This window comes from Tupaia chinensis, unplaced genomic scaffold (genome assembly GCF_000334495.1).
Source record: "Tupaia chinensis unplaced genomic scaffold, TupChi_1.0 Scaffold000148_1, whole genome shotgun sequence".
NCBI lineage: Eukaryota > Metazoa > Chordata > Mammalia > Scandentia > Tupaiidae > Tupaia > Tupaia belangeri.
Genome location: NW_006159618.1, coordinates 184,820 through 211,719, shown reverse-complemented (window position 1 = coordinate 211,719; position 26,900 = coordinate 184,820). Strand labels below are relative to the sequence as shown.

Below are 26,900 nucleotides of genomic sequence, written 5' to 3'. Positions count from 1 at the left end.
CAACAAACACCATGGAACTACTGTAACATGAATAACATAACATATTGTACCATAACGATAATTAAAATATTAACAATGGAGCCAGCTCTGTGGCACAGCAGTAATGCCATACTCAAGAGAAACTGAATCCCACATGGCACCTTGATTCAAATCTTTGGTTTGGTCAGTCTGAAACATCTCAGGCAAATAAATGCCCAGGATTTGACCAGCTGGAGGGCTGGAGGAGAGTATTATGACACAACCAGACTTTATGGAGGGTGCTCATCTGTCTCACAGATACACACTTGATCATGTATACCGGCACAAAATAAATAAATAATGGATTGATACCCAGCATATCACTACCTATTTTCACAAGGCGTATTATAAACCTAAGGATACAAACTTACGCTTTAGGGCAGTTGTCTGTGCTGCAAAGGGAAAAAGGAAGTTCGGAATGAAAATAAAAGAAAATGCGGCCTGTTCCCCACGCGAGCGAGCGAGGAGGGGGGCGCGTGCGTGGAGGTGGGTCTGCAGCCCAGTTGGAACCACCGCGGAGCCGGACCAGGACCAGGACCCGGGGGCAGGCGGAGAGGCGGGCCTGAACTGAGAGGCTGAAGGGAGGACAGTGTCCCCAGCAGATGCGCTCCTGGAGGGCGGGAGGAAGCTACATGGGGGCCCCCACGGCCAGGCCAGGACCCCTGTTCTCAGCTCTGGTGTGACTCCTGCCGGGCGTAGCTCACCCTGTGACCTGCTTTCCTGTAACCTCCTGTAACCTGGCGTCTCTTCTCCTTTCCTTCCCTTCCCCCCCCCAGTCGTTCCTTTTGCCCTCATGGACCCCACCTTCCCAGCCGCCGGATGGAGTGTGAGGTGGCTTGCGGGAGAACTGGTCTGGCTTATCTCTTAGCCGCTTGTCACCGTGTTAGTTTCTCACGTGTGGCTCGATCAGTGAGCCTCGGTGACAGGAGAAGCCGTGTGAAGAGGTCAGGCCAGTTACGCAGTCACCTCTCCGCGGTCCTGTGCAATGACACCTATGTTGTCCGGACCTCAGTCTTCTCAAATACAGAATTACCCTTGGAAAGTCTAAAAGCCTTCATGTCCACAGAGAGTTTTTGTCGTGGCACTGTCAGCGTGATTGGAGGAACCGAAGCAAGATTTGTTCTGGCGTTGAGTATAAAAGAGAGATCCGGCCTTAATTGGAACCTTTGCTGTCAAGACATCACAATTCTGAGTTAGAGTGAAACAAACATCTAGGATGCTGAGCACCAAGATGGCCGTGAGTGAATCATGATTAGACCGGGATGTTTCTCCTAAAAATGGCCTTAAGACATTTTTCTCCCAAGAAAATTATAAAAGTCATTCCATGGCTCTGAATTTAAAAGAACTATGTATTTTATCTAACAGATGTATAGGAGAACATTTGAATGCCTCAGCAAGTTCTGTAGAAAATGAGCAGGCAGGCAGTTAGGCAACTCAAGCAAAGGAAAAAGTTAAAACCACAGTTGGAATGGTTCTTCTTCAAAAACCAAGAGTTCCTTATCCCCATTTCTCTCCTTTCTCACAGAGAGAGCAGAGGAGTTACGTGGATTTGTTGGTTAAATATGCAAAGATTTCTGCAAATTCCAAAGCTGTTGAAATAAATAAAAATGACTTCTTGCAAAAAAAAAAAAAAAAGAAAGAAAAGAAGAAGAAAAGAAAAAAAAAAGAAAGAAAAGGAAATAAATACATGAATGAGGGAGAAAAAACCTGCAGGAATCAACCTGAAAACTGGCCATAAGCCAAGGACTATAATTAATCTAACCTTCTGCAACTGGGGTGGAGAGAGGGAAGAGAAAAAGAAAGAAAAGGGGAAAAGGACAATTAAGGTTACATTCCATCTTCTTTTAAAACAGATGGGATTATGCTATAGCCTACTAAAAGAATAAAAGGTTTTAAAATGCATTAATTTTTTTCTTGTAGTAAGGAAATTCAAAACAAGTGTTTCTGATTATCTTCAAATTTTCACTTTTGTGCTTTACTTTGAACCACTAAAATTTAAAGATCCAGCATTTTCATTAAAATTTAGAATTGTTTTTTTCATATTTTAAGCCCATTTTATTAACATGTTCATTTCATGTAATGAGTACTGAAAGTACAATTTCACCTGAGTAACAACTTCAAAATTCTGGGACTAGCAGATGGCGTAATGATTACGTAACTGGACTTCCACATGGCGGATGGCAGTTCGAGTTCCGGACCCAGTGGCTTGAAACTCACGCCAGGCATGTGTGCATGCATGCCCAAAATCCTCAGAAAAAGGTGGAGAAGACAGGATGGTAGTGTGGCCATTCCCCGCTCCAACTGGGATGGGGGGAGAGAGTGATTTCTCGCTTTCTGTCTCTCTGTCTCTCTGGCAAACACACACCCCCTATAGCATCATATCACTCTTGCTCAAAAAAAAAAAAAAAAATCCTCAGAAGTCTTCTAAGCAGTTGTAATAAAACCTAATTAAAATTTAATGATGTTTTAAAAGGTTATATTTTAAGAGGGTACATACAATGATTCACACTTGAAACTCTTTAATATAAAGCATTTCTTTGTGATTTAAAAAAAAATGAAGTCAGTTTGTGCTAAAATCTCATTGTAGACTTTTAATATTTTCCCAGTAAAATTTCTAAATATTCGGAGTGCTCATTTCATACTTGCCCTACGAAATGAGTTTTATAAAAAATTGCTCTAATTTGGGGTGGGGGACTAATATCCTTTCTTACAGCCCTGCTTTGTAGCACAATGACAGCCTAAGTGGAACAAAATAGGAGAAACAGGAAAAGGGACAAAAAGGAAATAAAGAACGAATTTTCAAAATTATAATGCAAAGAATAGTATTTACATGTACTTAAAGCTTACTATATGCCTGATAGTGTCATGAACTTATATAACCTAATAAAAACCTTTGCAGTATATTGCTATGCCCATTTTACTGATGACAAAACTGAGATTTTGTTCCCTATCAGACAAGAGAGACTGGACTTGTTCCCACGCATCTGAATATAGTTAGAGGTAAGGATCTTTTACTCTCCCAATATTGAGGTTAAGCGGACCAGCAGGTGATGTGGTGGTTAAGGCGTAGGACACTCCCACATGACTGACCACACTTTGAGTCCCAGACCTGGTGGTTTTCTCACTTTCTGTTTCTGTGTGTCTGTCTCTGGTTAAATTAAAATGAGTGAATAAATAAAATTAAATAACTCTTTTAAAAATACTGAGGTTGAATAAAGAGTAAAATAACATAGTACTCAACATGGTTTATATATTTAATTTAGAAACTGAAACAGAATGCACAAACAAAATAAATTATTCAAATGAATCATTCTCTCAGAAGTGCTAAGGGAAAAAATAAATAAATTACCTCATACTAAACAAACCTTGGTAACAACCAAATAAGCTATATTCATAATATATTTTCCATACAAGAGAAAAATAAATTCCAAAAAAATATATTAAGTGTTTTACATTTCTTTAAAAATATAATTTTAAGTATCATATTGTCTTATTAATACATTGGAAACGAACCCTACCTGTGTAAACAAATGGTTGTTGCTCAGAAATGCTAGAAACCTACTACATTTATCAAGATCTTCTCTGTGTTGGGACCAGCAGTTAGCGTAATGGCTATGTCGCTGAACTCCCACGTAGTCGACTGCGGTTCGCGTCCCAGACCCGGTGGCTTAAACTCAGGCCGGGCGCGTGTGTGGGCGTGCCCAAGATCCCGAGAGGAGAATGGAGGAGAAGGGATTGCAGCTTGGCCATCCTCCCTGGGGGGTGATTTCCTGCTTTCTGTCTCTCTGTCTCTCTCTGTGTGTCTGGCAAGTGCATGCACCCTATAGCAAAAATCTCTCCAAAAAAAAAAAAAAAGATCTCTGTGTCCTGAAGATGGCTTACATGCAACAGATTTAATAAGCATTGGTTTATATGAAATTACTCATTTCCTAATTCTAAGCATTTATGATGATTAAAGGAAGGCAAATATACACTTCTAGATATCACTGATTAGTTAGTTGCACAAAATTTGATTTGTGATTTCATTTTATTATCAACATGAAAAGAAACTGTTCTGTTCAAAAATCAGAAAGTGAAAAAGAGGCATAGCTTGTACCTCAAGGGCCCTTCATGTTGATATTCAAACACATCTAACAGGTATCCACTTACTAAGAAACTTGACCTTAATTCACAATGAAAGCTCCTCTTGTACTTAGCCCATAGTCCGCCATGGTTTATTTTACAGTCTTTGAAGGGCAGAAGAACAATTAAATATTCCCATCTTGCTAAAGTTGTTCTGAAGAGAAAATCAAATATATAAGTTCCCTCTAGAAATGAGAAGTGACCTGCAGCAACAAATACCTCCAAAATTTTTTCTAAGTCCTCATTCAGTTACATGGTAGTTCTAAGTTTAAAGAGTAAATTCAAATTTACTCTAAAGTAACTACTGCAATATATTTCTGATGTATCTCACAAAATCAACACAGGGAGGTTCAAGCTATTTTTTAAAGGAGTATTTATATTCCAAATTTTAAAGTATTTTTTATATATATATACACATATATATATATATAATTTTGTTTATAATAAAAAAATGATGGATCCCACAATGCTGGTGGCATAGTTCAAGTTATAGACCTTTCAGCTTGAGAAACACACCAGGAGAGAGAGAGCGTGTGTGTGTGTGCGCGTGTGTGTGAGAGTGAGAGAGAGAGAGCACACACATACACTTATGCAAAATCCCAAAATGAGAAAGAGAAGAGAAGAGATTGTAGTGTGACCATTCCCCATGGTGGGTTGGTTTCTCTCTCTCTCCTTAGAAGCACACATGAACCCTAGCGAATTTCTTAGAAATTGTAATTTTACTCATTATCTTATATGTACTATTTGAAAAGTTAGCTAAAAGAATACACGCATCTCTTAATGCTGTTAAAGTGTATTGGCTTGAGAAAGCCTCTCTACTCCTACTTTAGTTTCCATAATCAAACTGACACCTGACTTGCAAATCTGCTTCCTTAGCAATTTGCTAAATTATAGCCAATCACAGTAGCCATACTTGGGTCAATCAGCCTACTCTTTAAACTCCGTGAAAATCAGGCAAACAAACTGTAACCAATCCAATTATTTCTCTACCTCACCCCCTCACTTCCATTTTTGTACATCACTTTCCTGTCCTTGCATATATTTCAGTTTCTCCTTCCAGAACATAAACATGCTTGATCAGGAGGCTACCTGGAGTCCCTTGGAAGTCATTCTGGGTCCCCAGCTGGAACTGTGTTTTTTGCTTAATTGAACTCCACTAAATGAAATTGTCCATAGTTTTTCTTTTAGCAATATTAATAGTTCATTTTTAGCTACTTTTAACATTCAGGTCTACATAGATAGTCATGCCTCTTTGGGTTATCATATCACGTGTGCTTGCCAGACAGAAAGACAGAGACATAGAGACAGAAAGCGAGAAATCACCCCCAGGGGGGATGGTAACGCCGCAATCCCTTCTCCTCCATTCTCCTCTCGGGATCTTGGGCACACATGCACACGCGCCCGGCGTGAGTTTTAAACCGCCGGGTCCAGGACATGAACCGCGGTTGACTACGTGGGAGTCCAGCGACATAACCATTACGCCAACAGATGGTTCCCAATATTTTCATTTTTCTTGCACACTGAATATAGCCGTGAAAATTGGCAAGGACTCTCATGTTTGACTCATCTTCAGTTATTATTTATTATATCTTAGGATTTTAATGCATGTCTTTAGTCACTATATCAAAGCCTTCAGTTTTATGTCGAGATTTGCAAAAATTGAAGCAGTTAACTGTTATTATAATATAGTCAATTTCGTAATATAATATAATCAATTTTTCTTCTTCCAACTTTGAGTTACTTGTTTGAAAGCATTGGAATGCTACTTCCAAAATGGGGTAAAACAGAAATCTTGCCAGCTAACTATGCCAGATATGCTGCAATATATATACATATATACATATAATTTATTTGGGTTTAATATAGTAGTACCTAACATACCTGATAAGAACTGTTTTTATTCAGATTAAGGTCAATTTTTGACTAAATTTTGTGTATAGGTAATCTCACTTGATCCTCAAAACAAATGAGATTATACTGTATTCTGGTTAGTAGTAGGTAGGGGAGTATTCCTTAGAGAAGTCAAGTAATACTTAAAATATTTTTTAAAAAAGAAAAAAAAAAGAACTAAGTTCTAAGTTTGTGTCTGTCTGGCTCCAAAGCCCTTGATTTTAACCCTATCAAACAGTTGAACTTTAGATGTGTTCCAGGAATGGTATTATCAAAGCTATAGTTTAAATACACATTATTTTTAAACATAAGGTTAATTATAGTAAACTTTCTAAATTCACTGGAGAAAGACAAAAGTAAGCAAAGGGAGGTGAAAAAGAGCCACTTGGAACTTAAGATGCACATGAATATATTACTTTTTTTAAGCAGAACACCTGTTCCCCGCATCTATTAGTTAAGACTTGGGCTAGCCTGTGGCAGAGGGGTTAAGGCAACTGAATCTCACATGGCCATCCTCATGGTTCAAGTCTGGACCTGGCAGCTTGAGAAACACACCCAGTATGTGTATGTATATGCCCAAAATCCCAAGAGGAAGAAGAGAGAGAAGGGTTGGTGAGCAGCCAGTCCTCAAGGGAGTGCTTTGTTCCTCTCCTTTTGCTCCAGAGAGTACACACACCCTCTAGAAAAATTAAGTAAAACAAACACAAAAAGACTAGTAGGATGGAACCAGCAGTTAGCGTAATGGCTATGTCGCTGGACTCCCATGTAGTCAACTGCGGTTCACGTCCGGACCCGGTGGCTTTAAACTCACGCCGGGCGCGTGTGCTCAAGATCCTGAGAGGAGGGAACCAGGAGTTAGCGTAATGGCTATGTCGCTGGATTCCCACATAGTCGACTGCGGTTCGTGTCCCGGACCCGGTGGCTTAAAACTCACGCCGGGCGCGTGTGCGTGCGTGCCCAAGATCCCCAGAGGAGAATGGAGGAGAAGGGATTGCGGCATGACCATCCCCCCTGGGGGGTGATTTCTCGCTTTCTGTCTCTATGTCTCTCTCTGTCTGTCTGGCGAGCACACGCGCCCTACAGTGAAAATCTCTCAAAAAAAAAAAAAAAAAAATAAGATCCTGAGAGGAGAATGGAGGAGAAGGGATTGCGGCGTGACCATCCCCCCAGGGGGTGATTTCTTGCTTTCTGTCTCTCTGTCTCTCTCTGCCTGGCGAGCACACGCGCCCTAACCTCTCAAAAAAAAAAAAAAAAAGACTAGTAGGAGGTATAGACAAGTTTATAAAATTATGTATTACACTATTACATAAAATATGATCTTTAAATCATATCCACTTTTTCCATTTAGTATTTTAACTAGATCTGTTTTCTTTACCTCCTTAATATTAAGCTCTTTTTTTTTTTGATTTCTAAAAGAGAAATCAAGATATATTTACTTCAGGAAAAATAAATTCTTACTGATTATAATGGCTCTTATTTCCCCAGAGTCATATGAAATTGACTATCCCAGGGGAAACAAAGTGCATTTATTTTTTCCCCTGAATTTCTTTTGTTGTTTTATAATTTAATCTCATAATCTACTTTATCTCACAGTAAATTCTGTTATCATTTGGTGGGTCTCTGCTACCTAAAAATACACATTTCAAGAATATGTTAGAGAAAAATACATACATGTGCAAACAAGAATATTTGTGAACAAATATCCTACATGATGTCTAAAATTATATCAATTACCTGTGCCCAAATTGTGGGCAACTATCTTTTTTTTTTCCTTAAGAAAGATTTTTGGGAATCAGCAGTTAGCGTAATGGCTATGTCGCTAGATTCCCACGTAGTCGACCGCGGTTCGCGTCCCGGACCCGGTGGCTTAGAACTCATGTCGGGCGCGTGTGCATGCATGCCCAAGATCCCAAGAGGAGAATGGAGGAGAAGGGATTGCGGCGTGACCATCCCCTCTGGGGGGTGATTTCTTGCTTTCTGTCTCTATGTCTCTCTCTATCTGGCGAGAGCATGAGCCCTATAGTGAAAACCTCTCAAGAAAAAAAAAAAGAAAAATTTTTGCTATAGGGTGCATGCACTCACTGGAGGGAGAGACAGAAAGAGAGAAACCGCTCCCAGGAGGGAAGACCATGCCATAGTCCCTTCTCCTCCACTCTCCCCTCAAGATTTTGGGTGTTAATGAGCGCATGTCTGGTGTGAGTTTCAAGTCTCTGGGTCTGGGACTCAAACTGTAGTTGGCCACATGGGAGTCCAGCAACATAACCATTATGCCATCGCCTAGTCCCAAGACCAACTATCATTTTAAAGCACTTTCTTTTGTATTTTCCTCTAAAGAACAGAAAAAAGGGAGTTTACTTTTCTTGGCCTTCTTTGCTGGCACAGAACAAGAAGATAAGGATTCTTGAAACACTATGCAGCAAATACTTCAGTGTGAGATATTTTTACATGAACTGAAAAACATGATGATGAAAACACTGTCATTATTCACTTACCTCTTAAATATAGAACTAAGAAAGTTCTACTTCCAAGCAGTGAAAGAAAGATAACAGAAAGAGGGATAAGATAAATAGGAAAAACCAGGAAATTGTCAAAATCAGATGGGTTAATTCTCTAACATGATCTTATATTGATTGAGCAGGATAGAAAGGGAAAAGCTGGTTCCCTCTATTGCAGCTCCAATCTTAGACTAGATTCCAACAGGAAATTCCTGGCAGGCACTATGTGATATTTCTGCACCATAAAACATCCACTGGAAACATACATGGGTACTTCAAAAGTGCATGGTAAATGGAATTGAAGTATGAGTTTATTTTGGTGCAGAAAATACTGAAATTCATGTATAGGTGTTTCATCATATGTATTTTCCATGGACTTTTGAAGACCCTACATTTCTCTCTTTTTTTATTAATTTGCCAGAGGTGCTTATGTGAGAGAGAAAGAAGTAGAGGGGTGAGGGTGAGAAAACACCTCCCAGTGGAGTGTGGTCATACTGAATCCCCTTTCTTCCATTTTTTTCAGCCTATCAAGATTTGGGCACATACACATACACACATGCCTGGTACTGTTTTTCAAGTGACCGGAGCCAGAATTGGAAATACACAGTCACCCATGTGGGATCTGACTCCCTTAACCACTAGACCACAGTGCCTGGTAAACTTCTTGTGTTTTCCTTAACAGATTAATAAATATTACTAACTAGAAATTATGACTAAATATGTAGTCTTGAGATCTAAATTCGTATTTTCTACCCATGAGTCCTAAATAATACTGACATTTAAACTATTTACTGTCATGATGATTAAAACCCACAGAGAAGCTATTTTTTTTTTTAAGAGAGGTTTTTGCTATAGGGGGCATGCGCTCCCCAGAAAGACAGGCAGACAGAAAGCAAGAAATCACCCCCTGGGGGAATGTGCACACCACAATCCCTTCTCCTCCCTTCTCTCGCGATCTTGGACACATATGCACATGTGCTGGCGTGAGTTTAAGCCACGGAGTCTGGGACTCAAATCAAGGTTGACTACATGGGAGTCCAGCCACATAGCCAGTAAGCCAACTGCTGGTCCCCAGAAGCTAATTTTTTACTAGCAAATAATGAGAATTGAATGGAGGATATACTTCTCTAAGCTCATGTTTTTAACTTAAAACCAGAATAGCCACTCCAGGCTCAACTGGAGAATGAGCTAAGAGTCAGCAAAAGCCACAGCCATAGCATAATGCTCCTTCAACAAAAGCACTGTCCATCCTATACTTCCAAACTGTACGCAGAGAGCAGAGAGACGGTACTAGAGGGCTTCACTGACTGAATCAACTGCTCTCAAAAAGTATCCTGACATCACTGTTCAAAAGAGTAATAGCTAAAGAGATTTTAAAATCCTGTACTGTTTCCAAATAGAATCTGAAGAGCAAAAGGATTTTAACTATATCATTGTGATTGGAAGTAAGAAAAATGCAGAATACATGGATTTTTACAATATCAGTAATTAATAGGCTAATGTTTTCATTTTACTAGCCCAGAAACTCATTTCTACTTTAAAGTCACTTTGAATACTGGCCAGCCACAGTGGTGCTCAGTAGCAAAACACTCAGCAATGCTGGAGCCACATAGGAGAGTCCCAGGTTTGTGTCCAGAGGTCTCTCTGTACATGCTGGGCATGCATCCACGCGGCCATGAGCCTAGCCAGCTCAGTCTGAAGACGGATCTCAGTGTGAGGACCTACAGAGAGTACATGTGTGTATCGCTCTTTGCATCTCACTCAAGAAAGAAATAAGCTTAATTTTTTAAAATTATTTTCAATACTTACATGAATAAGGACAATGTTACTCAGTCATAACAACTAAAGTGAGTGTGACCTGAAGCTATCCTTGAAATATAATCACATTATTCAAAACTAGAAGTAAAGGGATCAGCATATGACATAATGGTTACATTGCTGGAATCCCACATAGTCAACTGCAGTTCGAATTCAGACCTGCTGGTTTTAAACTCATGCCAAGTGTGCGTATGTGTGCGCCTGCCCAAGACCGTGAAAGAAGGATACAGAAGGGATTGCTGCGTGGCCATCACCCCCCGGTGGGTGGGGGTGATTTCTCACTCTCTATCTCCTTGGCAAGCTCACGTGCCCTATACCAAATATCTCTCTCCAAAAATAAATAAATAAATAAAAAGGAAACAAAAGAGATATTTGACTAATAAAAGATCAACAAAGCTTATTTGTAAAGCTCAAAGAAAATAAATGAACCGATGAAATAAAGCAGAAATATCTCAAAATAACTCCAAAACATCTTAGATCTCAAGGCCAAGTGGTTTCATGGTATACAAGTTGAAGAAATTCTCACAATTTTCCTGAGGAAAAAGAGGGCAAGAAAAACAGAAGAAAAAAAAATTCTTATCACATTCCTTTATTAGACCAACTCCAAGTTCCAATAAACATCCTTAATCACTATAAGACTGAGTTTTCCTCTGTCACTCCAGGCAACATAAGAAGAAATGTTGCGTGTTGACACCTCAGTAATCTGTTCCTGTCAAACCTTCACTCTCAGCAAATGCACTGTATGTAGATCAAGCTCGGGCTGTTCGTTCTATGCTTACAATTTCTAAGGAGAATTTTTCACAATTAAAATGCATGTTTACAATGCATCCAAAAATAGATACTAGCACTAACATTTTAATATAATATCCTATGGTGTTTTGCACAAAAGAATTGATTTTTTCTGTTTAAAATAAGTGAATGTTCAGAGCAGCAGCTAGTCTTACTGCGAACCGGAATCCTTAAATGCAAGACACAATAAAGCCTCTAGCATATTTGTGCCCTCAAGAAGATACTTCCTTCTTGCTTTTTAAAAATTTGTTTCTCTTAAAACAAATACTTATTAATACTTAACGCAATCTGAACATGAATCATACTAGGAAAACTAATATTATCTTTTTTTTTTTTTTAAAGAGAGATATTTTTTGCCATAAGGCATGTGTGCTTGAGTGAAAGAGAGAAAAAACAGAGAAAATGAGAAATCACCCCCTCCGCTGGGGGAATGGCCACACTCCCTTCTCCTTTATTCTTCTCTTGATATTTGGTCATACACATACATGCTCAGCATGAGTTTCAAGGTGCTGGGTCCAGGACTCAAACTGCGGGCTCACACCACCTGCTGGACCCATTATTATCATTTTCTAAACTAAAATCCTTTAATGGAGGGCCAGCAGATGACATGGAGGTTAAGGCTCTGGATACCACATGGCCAACTGCACAATTCAAGACCCAGAGTATGCAGTTTGAAAATCACATTTGGCCCATGTGCGCGTGTGCCCAAAATCCCAAAATGGAGAACAGAAGAGAAGAGATCACAGTGTGTCTAAACCCCCTGAGGGCAGAAGGTTCATCTCTCACACTGTCTTTCTCCCTCTGTTTGAGTGTGCATGACCTATAGCAAAACCTTTAATAATTTAATCATTATTTCATTTTGATTAAATACATAGTATGAATGTCTCTGCTAGATTGCCGAGGACATTGATGTTCACATCTTTGAATTATAAATAAATCTAGTCTAATAAGGAAAGCTAAAATGATGAGATTTCTCATTGCCCATATGCATAAAAATAAAAATAAGGTTCACACTTTCTTTCAGCCATCTTTTCATAGTTATACAAAATCATTCCCCTACATTCAACTTTTTAAAATAATTATAGGTCTTAAGCAATGCAGGTTTTTTCATGATTTTGTCAGACTTACCTAGATTTTTCTTTTAAATCTACAATTACCAGTTAATGATCATGTGTGTAAGAAAGGTAAAACTAAAAAACACATTTGTTGGAAAATCTGCTCTACCTGTGACATTATCAGTAACTTTATATTACAGCAAAAAAATAAACATATTATACCTTTTTATGTTTTGTAAGGGTCAAATACCTGCACTGTGATTTTGTATAACAGTATCCTTAAATACTCTGTAGTTTATTTGTCTTTCTTTGGCTGAAGGAGAATTAAAAATTTCAAAAATAGCTGCTATCATCTTCAATCTATTCTTGAATATAACTTCTAACATAGCTAATCATTCCTTAGCAGATGCCAGGTTTAAACATTTTTCTTAGTTTCTTTTTCTGGTAGTATGATGAAACTCAGTTTCAAGAGAACCCTCCCTGCAAAAAGTTCATTAAAATGCTAGATAAAGAATACTAGTCTTAAGGCTAGCAGCTGGCATGGTGGTTAAAGCACTGGACTTCCACCTGGTCGAACACAGTTCAAGTCCTGGACCAGGCAGTTTGAAAATCATGTCAGGCACGTGAGCATGTATGCCCAGATCTCAGGAGAAGGTCTGCAGTGTGGTCATCTACTCTTAGGGGTGATTTATCACTTTCCCTCTCACCAGCTCTGTCTAGTGAGCACACATGCCCAATGGCTAAAACATGAAGGAAAAAAAAAAAAAAAGAATACTAGTCTTTTTAAATTTGTGTACGAACTAGTGGAAAGTAAGGGCAATTCCCGAAGTCTAAAAGCTGCAAGTAATCAAGAATACAGAAAGGCCAACAGTCCTGAAGATGGCATTTACCCTGCATAGATTTGTCTTACTACAAGGAACCAGAGTTTGAGCTTCACTGGGCTTCAAGGGAGAACTCAGGATGCAGAAGCCATTTCAGTTCTGGCCTCCTGAAAGGAAACTCTGAATGAGTGAATTAGAAACAAATGAAAATTGGGGGGAATTAGAAGAAGAGTATTTTGTCTAATATATATATTTGGACAACTCAAAAAAGAAAAATTTCCCTAGGAATTCCTATATATAAGTCAATTTCATAAGTCTGGGACAACCCCACATCTTTTGTAAAGTCTCTAAGCAAAATAGGGTTTCAACCTACAGTGCAGTAGAAATATATATATATAATGAGAATATGTTGTATGGCTTTGTATGCAAATAAATACAAAATCCTTTTTTAAAAAAAAAAATCCTGGAAACAAATTATGAAAATTACCCAAAAGCAAATATTATTTAGAAACAACAAAAAAAACTTTTCACTTTCATTTCCTATTAAATCAATAGAAAAAAAGTTTACCAATTAACAAAACATCAAACCTACCAAGTTTTATAGGTAAATTCTACCTAACATGGGGGAAAAAGTCATTCTAAATTTACTACATAAAATCTTTCAGGAAATAAAATAAGGAGATAATGCTCCTAAACTAATTCTGTATGGTTAAGGTCAATCCATGTTTTGTGGTTTTTTTGGAGAGGTTTTTGCTATAGGGCGCGTGCGCTCGCCAGACAGAGACATAGAGACAGAAAGCAAGAAATCACCCCCCAGGGGGGATGGTCACGCCGCAATCTCTACTCCTCCATTCTCCTCCCAGGATCTTGGGCACACACGCACAAGCGCCCAGCGTGAGTTTTAAGCCACCGGGTCCAGGATGCGAACTGCGGTCAACTACGTGGAAGTCCAGCGACATACCCATTATGCTAACTGCTGGTTCCCTGTTTTGTGTTTTTTGTTGTTGTTTCTAGAGAGAGATTTTTGCTATAGAGTGCGTGTGCTCGCCAGAGAGAAAGAGACAAACAGAAAGCCAGAAGTCACCCCCCACCCCAGGGGGACAGCCATGCCACAATCCCTTCTCATCTAGAGATCTTTGGCATACACACACATGCACCTGACAAGAGTTTTAAACCACTGGGTCCAGGACTCAATCTGCAGTCGACTACATGGGAGCTCAGCAATATAACCATTATGTCACATCTTCTGGTTCCGATTTTCTCTTTTCTTTATATGACTAGGGCTGGGATTTGAGCCGTGGTGAACCAAGGTTGGCCATGTGACATCTGGCTCCCAACACATAGCACTTAAGCACTGTACTACAGGGCTGGCCTGTCAGTTGATTTTATGAAGCCATGGGGTCCAGGACTGGAATCACGGAGGGCCATGTGGGAGTCCAGTGACATAACCGGTACGTCATCTGCTAGCCCCCATCAGCTGCCAATCACTCAGAAACACAGGTTTAAAAATATAAAAGAATTTAAAAATTCTTTGTCTTGTACATTACATAAACACATTATAACCAATTCTTTGGTTTATTGTAGGAATACCGACTAGGCTCCGTGTAAGAAAATCTAGTAATACAATTCACCGAAGTAACAGATTGAGTAGGGAAAACATTAATTTATTCATAAATTAAATTTTTAATTTTAAATATTTTACTTATTATTATTTTAATTTGATACAGGGCATGTATGCTCACCAGAGACAAGACAGAGAAAGAGAGAGAGAAACAGAATGATCAAGCCACCAGATCCGGGATGGAAACCTCTGTCCAAGGTTCAGTCCAGTCAAAATCAGCTGGCCACCATAAACTAAATCCTTAAACTACAAGGGCTAGCAGCTGGCATGGTGGTTAAGGGCACTGGACTCCCACATGGCCAACCACAGTTCAATTCCCAGAGCTGGCAGGTTGCTTTCTCACTTTCTTTCTCTCTCTCTCTCTCTAGTCAAAGTAAAAATAAATAAAGTTAAATTTTAAAAAATTCTTAAACTAGAAATAAGAGGGGAATATTAATGATAAACTTTACCCAGAGAAAAACATATAAAATGCACATAATTAATGATGAAGTGGGAAGAACATTTTTAAAACAATAAAACAAAATCTGTCATCATTTGTGTTTAATACTTTAAGGGAGAATTAAGTACTTATGCAAAAGGAAAATGAAATGAAAAAGAAATGAAGCTGAAAATTAGGACAACAATACTGAGAGACTATCAAAGACATTGGTAATATTCTTAAACTGTGAAATGGGTGTTCATTTTAGTTCCTTAAACTAGCTATAAACAAGATATTTTTAGCTAAACTTTTTCTACCACATCTCTGTTAAAAATGAAAATCTGTGCTTTAGAGCATTTAAAGATCAATCATATTGAACAAAATACTTTTTATAGTTTGCTTTCCTGACTTAACTGGTAAACTATGTTTTATAAAAATCTGAAGCTCTTTTGAAAAATTTTCATCTCACCTTCAATGCTCCTTGAGAAATTACTGAATAAATATAATAGAACATATTACACAATTTCAAAGCTAGCTGGTTAACTGCAATTCAACATAGTTAAAGAGGATGTTCACATAAAGGTAAACAAAAGCTTAAACCATAAAATCTACAGTGAATTATACAATTTTCACGTGGCTTGGAGATTTAGATTTCATTGAAATTTTGTCACCTCCTAAATTAAATATTTCTTCAATATACTTGTTTCTTGATATTTGAAATCATGTGAAATCAAGCTATCAATTTTATCTGTGATTATTAAATATCTGTGATTGTACATTTGAACTATCAGTTTCACACAAATCTAGAAAGAAAGAAAAGTCATCAGATACTACAGAACTAAAACAATAATTTTGTCTTTGCTTTTCTATATAGAATGGGTAGCATCGGTCATCTGCATTGAGGAGGGGTTGTGATTTCTGTATGTCCTCCCAAAGTTCAAATGATAAAATGTAGTTTTGACAGAAGATGAAAACCTAATCTTTTGAGTTGTCAGAAAAGTCATGATGCATTTTTGCATAGAAAAATAGATCATGACTTCTCTTACAACTTAAGAACTATGAGATTAGGAATTGAGGGGGGTGGCTTTGGGAGACGAGTAGGATTAAGGTCTAGAGTGGAGCCCTGTCACTGAATTTTGGAGTGAGACAGATTCAGGAACAGACACATGTTCACATTTGTTGTCTCACGTGATATGCTCCACCATGTTACCCAACAGCAAGAAGGTCCTCACTAAATGTGACCCCTAGACCTCCAAAACCACGAGCTAAATAAAAAATTACTGAATAAATTTTACATTCTCATTAATCACCCAGTTCCAGGCATTGGTTATTAAGCAAAAGAGAATGGAATAAAATGGGTTGGCTAGAGTGAATACAAGCTATTTGGATCAAAACCTTAAGCATTTTTAAATATGTAAATTTTTTTATATGCATCTTTTTTTTTTGGGGGGGGAAGATGTTTTTGCTATAGGGCACATGCATTCGCCAGACAGAGACAGAGAGATAGAAAGCGAGAAATGACCCCCCAGGAGGGATGGCCATGCCAAAATCCCTTCTCCTCCATTCTCCTCTTGGGATCTTGGGCACACATGCATATGAGCCCAGCATGAGTTTAAGCCACCGGGTCTGGGACTTGAACCAGGGTCATCTATATGGGAGTCCAGTGACATAGTCATTATGTCATCTGCTGGTCCCTTTATATGCATCTTTTAAATTTATTATTTCACAAATTCACATTTAGAAACAGGCATTAAAAACAAACTTTAGCTTGCTAAATTTTCCTCAGACTAATCTCCCTTAATTTTCTTAACTATTGCTTAAGAAATTGCTTTCAAGGTCAGTTCTGCTGCCTAGTGCCTATGGAAGCCAGATCCCACATGACCAATTGCAGTTCATGTTCTGGTCTCAGCATCTTGAAAAAAAAAAAAAATGTGTACGTGTGCTTGTATGGGATGAGGAAATGGGGGAGAAGCCATTAAGGATGGCCATATCTCATTCTGTGTGTTTTCTCCTTCTCTCTTTCTCTGTTTGTGTCTTCTTCTTTCCCTGACAAATACACATGCCCTCTGGCAACCAGAAAAAAAAAAAAGGAAGAAATTGCTTTCAAGCAATTAAAAATCATAGTCATATGTTCTTTAAAGCAAATTGACAGAGTTAATAAACCAATCATTCTCAGTACTGATTTGATTTTGAAACTGTAACTTACAAATTTTAAATGTCTTTTAGAAATAGTGGATATGCTGCCATGTGTGCTATCCTTTTTTAGGTTTATACACTCACTGATTTGTTTACATCTAACAATTCTGTCTGTGATTATAACCTTAATTAATAAGGATGTCTGCAATTAGTTGGTTTTAGGGAAGGAAGGTAAATGGTTTGAGATGCTGGCAGATCTCCCAAATGGAAAACACCTATAAATACTAGGTCATGGGGAACACAACTTAGAAATTCAATGATGTATTTACTGACCCTCTACTATATGTTACACAATGTTTTAGGTACTATAGAGAAGGGAAAAGAAAGGTAAGTTTTGAACAGACCCTAGAAGAAGGTCAATTTAGGAAGGAGGCAAAACCATAGGAGAACGAGCTATGGGAAATGAGGGAAAGAAAGTCACAATTGTGAAGGGCCCAGAAAGTCACAGAAGCAAAGATTCCAAGTTGTACACAGAGCTAAAAACAGATGGGGATTCAGATGAGGCCAAAGGCCAGAAAGATGATCATACATTTAACAACTTTGTAATGAGTTGTTTCTTAAGGTAAATAGTTAGGTAAAATAAGTATGGCTTGAAAAACGTGTTGGTTTATTGAATGAAAGTGAAAAAAAAATTCAAATATAATGTGGCTCATGCATTAAGACCACTGTCATAGAAAATTTCCTCTTTCCTAAGCACAAAAATCCAAAGAGTCATTTGAAATCAGCAAGCTACAGTAATCAACTATGTCTAGTATTTTCCTGACATTATCAACCATATAATGAGATAGGACTTGTGGTTTACATAGCCCAAATCAGCTATCATTTCTCCACTATCCAGATTTAAACCAGAAATTAGCAACACAGTCACTATGACAGGCTTTACCCATCATCATTTGCATCCAATCAGTTAATGACTGGCAGCTGTCTACGGGACCCATTACTGGAAGCAGCGGTTTTAATGTATAATGCTTCATGAAGCTCAAAATCATATTCTGCTAAAGCACATGGTAGAATGAAGTACCCCAAGATTCACACAGACTTTCAAAGGAGAAAAAATAAAAACCTCAATCTGTAATCTAAGACTACCTTATGAAAGACTGGTTTTAAAGAGTTTCTCATCTTTCGCTAGACTCAAGTATTATAATCGTCTAAGAAAAATCAGCCTTAAGGAAGAGTCTTGCCTGTCTCCTAATTGCTAAGAAAGTTACTATAGACAGAATTAATATTAGCATGTTTTTCATAGCAAAATAAGGAATCTGGATTCAAAGAGTTCTGTTTTGTGTCCGAATGAAAACATACACAGAAGCCATGGTATCCCAAACTAAATTAACTTCCAATTCTCTCTCTTTATTATGAAGGATCCCTCAGTACCGGGTACAAACAATATTTCACTTTCGGCCATATTTCATGCATGCACATTCTCTCTTGAAACAGGTTATAAAGATAAAAAGGGCTATGACTGTAACATTTATTATTCCAAGTATCCATTACTGAATGCTTTCTCTTTTTCAAGCACTGTCCTCATCACTGCAAATATGGCATTTTTAAGAAATGCAAAAATCCCTGCTATATTACACGCTATATCCTAGAGTATACGGACAATACAAACAATAAACACAAATACCAGAAAATATTTTACATCAGAGTGGTAAGTGCTATGAGAATAATGAATAGTGAAAGAGAACACAGAATGCTGGACAAGGCAGAAGGGTATATGCAATTTTTAAAAAAGGGTAGCCAGCATCTTATTCATAATCCAATTTAAAAAATTCCATCAGTGAGAGAGACAGAGAGAGAGAGAGAGAGACAGAGTTCCAACACTTTCAACAGAGTCCTGATGCTACAATCCACGCTACCCCAGCCTTACCCAGCATCTTCAGGTAGGTCTCTAGCCATGAACCAGCAATTGTGCCATGTGGTTCTGCCTCACAGAATGTTGTGTTTTATCACTACAGGACCATCAGGCCACTAACAATTTCAACATTTAACCAAAGATCTCAAGTTGGTGAGGGAGACTGGCATGAGGACACCTAGGGAAACACAGTCCAGGAAGCAGCAGTGACAAGGGCAGAAGCTCCGCAGCAGAAGCTTACCTGGTATGGAAGGCACTAGGAGCCAATGGGCTGGAGTGGATAAGGGAAGGGGGGGGTAGATAAACAGAGCCCTATCTGGGAATAAGTGGGAAATGGGGAGCTAATGCAGGACTGGGGGCAGTGGAATGCCACACTTTGACATGTGTTCTGAAAGGGTCACTAGGGCTATTGGTCAAGTCTATACTTGCTAAATGGATGTAAAAATGGAAGCAAGGGTTCAGCCTGGATGCTAAAGAGCTGGAAGTCATCATGCCTATATCTACAAGAAAAAGCTAAACAAACTGAAAGTCAGAGATTTGTCTTGGCACCTTCAGTGAACAGAGGCCACACGGTCAACTGCTTCCCTGAAATCTGGAAAAAGACAAATTCACAGAGTTGCAGAAGAGGTATGCTTATCTGGCACAGAAGCTGCTGGAGACAGAAAGTGTTCAGAACAGTTAACTGGTCTTGTGGACGAGTTGCTGGAGGATGCACATGGAACTGCTTGAGGGAAGAAACGCTTAGGGCCAAAGTCTGAAGTCTTACAGGACATTTAAGCTTTCATGGATTTTGCCTTTCCAGATTCTCAATGAAGAGTTAAGAAAGATGCTCTCCTGGCATTGGAAGATGGGAGAGAACGAATAAATCTTAGGAAAGGCACTCAGAGCAATCTCCTTAACAAAGGCCTGCACTTCCAAGGAAAGCCTTTAGAGAAACTTAACCCAGAGGTGTGGGAAAGGGTGCTGCTCTCATGGAAGTCCCATCTATGCTCTCCTATCTCAACTGGAGTGGGACACAGGCAAGGTAAAAAACATTTATGAAGGTCATAGCCTAGAGGGGCTGAGATTTAATCAGAGTGACCGAACACTTCCCCTCCCTCACACAAACAGGGCTTCAGTGGAAGCCAGCTGAAAGAGATGGAAAACAAGCTCTATCAGGGTTATTAGGAAAGCCCAAAGACTGTAGGGGAGATCAAAAAGAGAACAGCAGAAGAATGTGACACCTCTCGCACCTAGGGCTCTAGAAAACATTAAATACAGTTTAACTTCTAAATCGATAAACACAAAACGTCCCACTAAAGTCTGCCTACCTCTGCATTACCCAATATATCAAGCCTGACTTGAAACAAAACATTCCAAGTAATGCTAAAAGGAAGGAAACAAAAAAGCTGGAAGATCACATAAGAGTCAGTGAAGAATATTCCAGACAGAAGACGATTGTGGCTGGGGTGAGGGTGGTAGCAGTGGAGAAGGCTAAAAAGACCTAGTTCTGTATGTATTTTTGAAGACAGAGCAGAGAGGATTTGCTGATAGAGTGGATGTGAAACATGAAAGGAAAAGAGGAGAAGCATGGATGACTCCCAGGTTGTTGGCCAAAGCTCCTGGAAAAATGGAGATGTCATCAGCTGAGATGGCAAAGCCTGCTAGTAAAGCAGCTGTTGGGACAGAGGGGACCCCAGGCTCCAGAAAATCAGAATCTGATGTCTCAAATGACCTACAAGGCTAGACAGTGATGCATTCATTTAATATTTTGGAGTGCCTACATACTATAGAGTACACTCAAATATTAGGAAAGAGACAGGGAAATAGGTTGGAAACCAAGAAAATACTCAGTAATTGTTTTACTGAGTGAATGGATAAAGAAACAACGCAACACTTAAATGTTAACAGCAAAAAAGAAAAATCATCTTCAGAATCAGTATCTGTTGGCACCAATAGTAGCAAAACCAGGAAAACACCTTAGAATGTACAAAATGCTCTCACTTACTTTGGAATACATACTGCTAGTTTTACTATAGAATCTGAGTACCTGCCCTCCTTTTCGTCCATAGCAGTAAGACTTGACTGGGTATTTGGCTTTCCAGAATAAAGATGTTTCCCAGCCTTCTTTGTTCTTAGGTGTGGCCAACAGTCCATGAGCAAACATGGCATGTGATTCCTGCTAGCTTAGAGAAAATGGGTACACCCACTATTTGCCCTTTGCTCCCCCTTCCTGTCAGCTGAAGTGTTGATGTGATAACGACCATCTTGGACCATAGGAACATGGTGACACCACCAAGATGGCAAGGGAACAAAAAAGAAAGAGCATAAATATCGAAAACCCATGGCGCCATCTTATCAGCCCTGTGCTGCAAACACTTTGGTTGTTACATGAAAGAATAAAGCTCTATCTCATTTCAGCTACTGTTATCTTGGTTCTTTGTTACAGTAGCTTAGTCTGAAACTTAACCAACAAATTTAATAAATCCTCAGAACAACACTGTGATGCAATTAATATGCTGGAGCTTTTTCACTTTGTTTTAATTCCTTGCCCTGTATCTGTTTTACACATCAGGAAAACGAATTGGCAACATAACCTTGTTCTTTATAGTGCTTCTATCTCCCAGTGAAGAAAAACTGGTTGAAAAATATTCTGGGAAACCTAATCACAACAACTTCTACAGTTAAGATTTGGGCTCAGGCATTCAATAAAACTGCAATACTCACTACCTAGAAAAGCCACATGGTAATAATTTTTCAAAGAGAATTGAGAAATTATATGCTATGCAGTAGCTCAACTTTAATGCTTCCAATTCCCATTAAAGTCCCTGCAATGTATTAGCATTACAAGTACCAATAATTAATTCCTCGGCTTGAAGAAATGTGTAGCTGCTCACTGAACTCTTGACTTAATTTGTGTTATTCAGACAAAGACGAACAAGTTGCTTCTGGGGCATCTAGGTCTTTGGACCTATGTCCTGATATATATTAGGAAGGCATTTTTTCATACATGTGGAATACTTTCACACCTTTAGTATTGGAAATCTGGTACAGGAATGTGTCAGTGAGTAGAAAAAGCCAAGTTTAAATGCAGCACAAGCAAACATAATTTAAAGAATAAATTGTTCAAAAACGACGTCAGAAGAACAAGAAGACTATGGACATTATTTACTGTGATATATTTCTGTTGTAAACATGCACACAGGTTTATTAAACTGTGCTCTGGCTTCCATCACAATGAATTGCTGAAATCAGAATAATCCGTTGCAACCATTTTTGACTATTCACTTCAAAAGGAAACTATTTTCTCCCCTGGCTAGTGAGTCTGTGACTTGCTAAAATAATTTCCTTAATCTAAAGTAGTAAAGAAAGGTATAATACATCTTCTTATGGTAGTGTGAAAAGTTTATTTCCCTGACTTCAGAACTTAAATAAGTTCTTAAAGAAGAATGTGCTAACTGCTTGGCTTCTTCAGCTTCTTTGAGATGAAGAAACCTGAAAGTGGGTACACAGACATCGAGAGACATTATTCTGAGATTTGGCAGTAGACTTCTCTCCAAATCTTGTCAAGGTATCAGTGTAAGTCTTGTGGTATTTTCTCAGGCGATGCTTGGAAAATACATGAGCTAAAGTGTACTTAAGTGGGATCACCTCACTTTTATTACATGATGAAAGAGATGCCCATATCACTCTTTTTAAATGTGGAAACCAAGTGTTTTATAGATTCCTTTCATAAGCAGTATTTTTATACAACAGGAGCTCTGATTCTTCTAGATAAACAGTCAAGAACATAGGAAAGTGTTTCCCAATTCCAACTATGGGATGCTGGATGTCTCTAAATTGTTTTTTCTCACATATGTTTAAAAAACAAAACCAGAAACAATGAAAAATATGGATATTGAATAAAAGTATCTTTTCTCAGGACCAGCAGATGACACAATGGTTACACTGCTGAACTCCCACATAGTTGATCATGGTTCGAGTCCCAGACCCAGTGCTTAAAACTTACAGCAGGCACATATGCATGCCCAAAATCCAGAGAGGAGAACGGAAGAGAAGGGACTGCAGCATGGCCATCCCCGTTGGTGGAGGCAGGGGTGATTTCTTGCTTTCTACTCTCTGTCTCCGTCTCTCCAGTGAGCACACATGCCGTATGGCAAAAATCTCTTTAAAAAAAAAAAAAATTTCTCTCTTTATACTGTGAGGTTTATTTTTTTGTTTTTTTCTTTAATTTACCAGAGAGCATATGTGCTTAAAAGAGCAGAGAGCAAGAGAGAGAGAAGAAAACACCTCCCATGAAGGATGATCATGCCACAATCCCTTCTTCATCTGTCCCTTCTTTCCGGGTTTTAGGCACACATGCACACATGTCTGGTACAGTTTTCAAGTTGCCCTGCCCAGGACTGGAACTACATGGTAGGTCATGTGAGATCTAGCCACTGTAACCTCTAAGCTACAATGGGCTAGCTCAATACTGTGCTTTAAGACAAGACATAAAGACACTACAAAGGCTGGAAGTGTAAAGTATCCAGGGAAGAGTGAAAAAATAAAACATTACCTTTAGCTGGATTTACTTTTATCCCTGACCTATACAGCATTTCTTCATTCTGCCAGTCTCCATTCCTGATGGCAGTCTTGAGTCCATAGAAAACAATTAATGTAGCTGTCGCATAAAAAATCAAGCTCTTGAGAAATCGCTTTTGAACTTTGATATAAAGGGCTCTGGCACCCACTGTAATCAGGAGGCAGAAGCCCATACTTGGAATATATAATACTCGCTCTGCAATGACAAAGCCAACATAGAAAAAGAGGTTCGTGGCAGGAACAAAGGGTATTATTAACAAAGATAAAGACAGAACGACAATGTTCTCTGTAGAAGGAAGTTGTGTCCTCTGCACTGCATTATTGTTAATGCCATTTTCTACTTTGGATGCGAAGTTGGGCTTAATCTCTGAGTTCCGGTACTCCACATCTGAATGGCAGCTATGGCCATTTGCATTCTGCTTGCCATTTGTTACAGCTTTCCCATTGCATTCTCTTTCTATGCTTGGGCTCTTCAAACCATGGAAAGCAAGGAGGAGGAGTCCAGTATAGAAGGCCACAGTGTGTAGGTTTCTCCAATCACAAACTGTTTTGAGCAGAGGCACGGCATCCATGGACCAGTCAAAACTGAGGGTATCCGGGCATAGCAACAACCAGAGGTTCTTGGTTGGCAAGTAAAAGAAGGTGAGCGTGCGAGCCAAGAGGCTATCTGAATCAGCAGCCGGGTTGTCCGAGTTGGAAAAGCTTGGCGGCTTGTTCCCCATCCAATATAGGCGGGCACCCAAAAGAGAGGTCCCCCAGAAAGATAACAAACTAATGCTGAGGAACAGAGACACGTTCTTCCTCTGAAACCAAAAGAAAGAGAAAATGTTAAGATCATCCTTGATGCAGAAGACAAACACTTCACTTAACATTTAGAGAGGAAATACTTTTGTTTTAAAATCATGATTTCATATATTAGAAGTATATCTCTGTGGGCCATGAATGGATTTGAAGGCATGTATACAGCACCTACTAATCATACAGGATATACTTGTGTTGATCTTCTTGAACATTGAAGGTTCTATTATGCCATTTGTTAATAGTTCTAGTTTTATAAAGATACTCATTATATTGTCCATATTTTTATTCTTATGCAATATACAAGCCCATAGCCTCTTCTCCATATTTACATGTATTCTTGTGTTCACTGTAAATACTCACATGTACTGTCCCATTTTTAAATAATTTGTTTTACGTGTATTATTAAAATTTACAATAGGGTTTGTGTGCTCACCAGAGATATGTGTGTTGTGGGGGGAGGTAAGGGAGCAAGCTGCCAGGTCCAGGACTCTAACTGTGGTCAGCCATATGGGAGTCCAGCATCTTAATCAGCATACCAGTGGACCAAACTCTCTCAAATGGGTAGACAGAAACACAGCAATGGGTCTCAAATATTAGGTTGTTGGGAAAGTCATCATGTTTATTTTCTATGCAAAAATGCATCATGACTTTTCCAATAACCTAATACATTACTTCACTTCCATCTTGTTTTAAACATGCTTAGGAATATTTTAACCTTAAAGGAAAAAAAAAAAAAAACCACCTGATTTAGAATTCAATCAAGCTTGTGTTTTTTTCCCTCTTAAACGCAGGGTCTCACTATGCTACTCGTTCTAGCCTCAAATTCACGATCCCCCTGCCTTAGGCTACTGAGCAGCAAGGACTAAAGGTGCAGACCACCTCTCTCAGTTATATATATAACTTCTAATGAGTACAATTTCTCCTTTTTCTACTCTAACATACCAATAACCAAAGCTTCATTTTTTAACCTCTACAAAATGGGCTCAATATATTTCCCTCTCAAAACTGGAATCAAGGGAACCAGCAGTTAGCGTAATGGCTATGTCGCTGGACTCCCACGTAGTCGACCGCGGTTCGTGTCCCGGACCCGGTGACTTAAAACTCACACCGGGCACGTGTGCGTGTGTGCCCAAGATCCCGAGAGGAGAATGGAGGAGAAGGGATTGCGGCGTGACCAGCCCCCTGGGGGGTGATTTCTCGCTTTCTGTCTCTATGTCTCTCTCTGTCTGTCTGGCGAGCGCACACGCCCTACAGTGAAAATCTCTCCAAAAAAAAAAAAAACAAACTGGAATCAATTCAAAATGAGACCACAATGCAAAAGTACTTCATATTCTGCATGAGATACACTAGGCTCCTAATAACTATCTTTCTTTTATAACTTTGATTTTGTGGGAAAAAAATAAAGAGCATTCATGTAAGAAATGTGGGGTGACAGGACTCCCTGATCAGTGCTAAGGTAGTAAGGGCACTTAGCTATGTCCACACCAGTCCTTCCTTCCATGCTTTTGAGTCTCCTTGGAGACTTTCTAAATCAAGCTTTCCGCTGCAGCCCCATGCTGTCACTGACATCAGACATCCAACATCTCACAATGCTGCTCTGGCCCAGCCACAGTGGCACAGGACAGCATGACGTTCTGCAAGACTATAAGCCATTCACAGGCACTCCACACTTAACAACCGAGTTCATGCCTATGACCAGGTCATTAAGCGAATTTCTAAGTGAGGAGCTTATAGGCAGATGTGCTGTGGTGTGTCACGCTGCCGTAAGGTGTGTATTTTTTTTTTCAATAAAGATCACATGATACCACTCTAGAATAATGTAACTCTATCCACTCAAAAAAGTATACATGAAGTAAGAACCAGTTCAAGACACACCACAAGACAATAATTCCAACATAATCCTTTTTATTTATTCTGAAAGCTACTATGAGTGGACAATGAAGTACAGATTTATAAATGATACACATGGTCTTGCATGATTCCAAACATTTTGTGTAGTGAATACCAATCAACAACAGCAATGAGACAAAGACAGAAAAAGTGGATTCCCGAAACTCACACTGACTGAGCAAAGGGATTCCCCTTGTTGGAGATCTGAATTAAGTCTGAGTGGTTGTTAAACAGATAGATTGTTAAGCGAGGATCAGGGGTTCAGTTCCAGGGTCAACCTGTATACAATGGTTACATGCACATATTCCCATGGTACTGGCTGGTTGCAGAAGGATTATGGCATGAGATCCTATTGAAGAGTACTGGTCTCCTCTCAACCCACTGTGTCTCTCTTTCTCTCATGTTAGAAATAAGTTTAAAATAAAAATGCTCCTCATGAATCCCAAATTTTTCACATTAATGACCACTTGTAAAAGTAAAATGATAGTCCAGCGAGTGGCTTGCCTGATGGATAAGGCAGCTGGATTCCACATTGCTGACTGTGCAGTTCA

The 26,900-nt window shown here is 39.0% G+C and overlaps 1 protein-coding gene across 1 annotated transcript in view; it reads right to left on the bottom strand.

Annotated features, from left to right (window-relative positions):
- TMTC2 (transmembrane O-mannosyltransferase targeting cadherins 2) overlaps positions 1 to 26,900 on the bottom strand; it is a 339,285-nt gene that overhangs the window by 210,620 nt on the left and 101,765 nt on the right. The window contains exon 3 of the mRNA XM_006145516.2: positions 23,633 to 24,461. Coding sequence (XP_006145578.1) covers positions 23,633 to 24,461 — 829 coding nt within the window. The remainder of the gene's footprint in view (positions 1 to 23,632; positions 24,462 to 26,900) is intronic.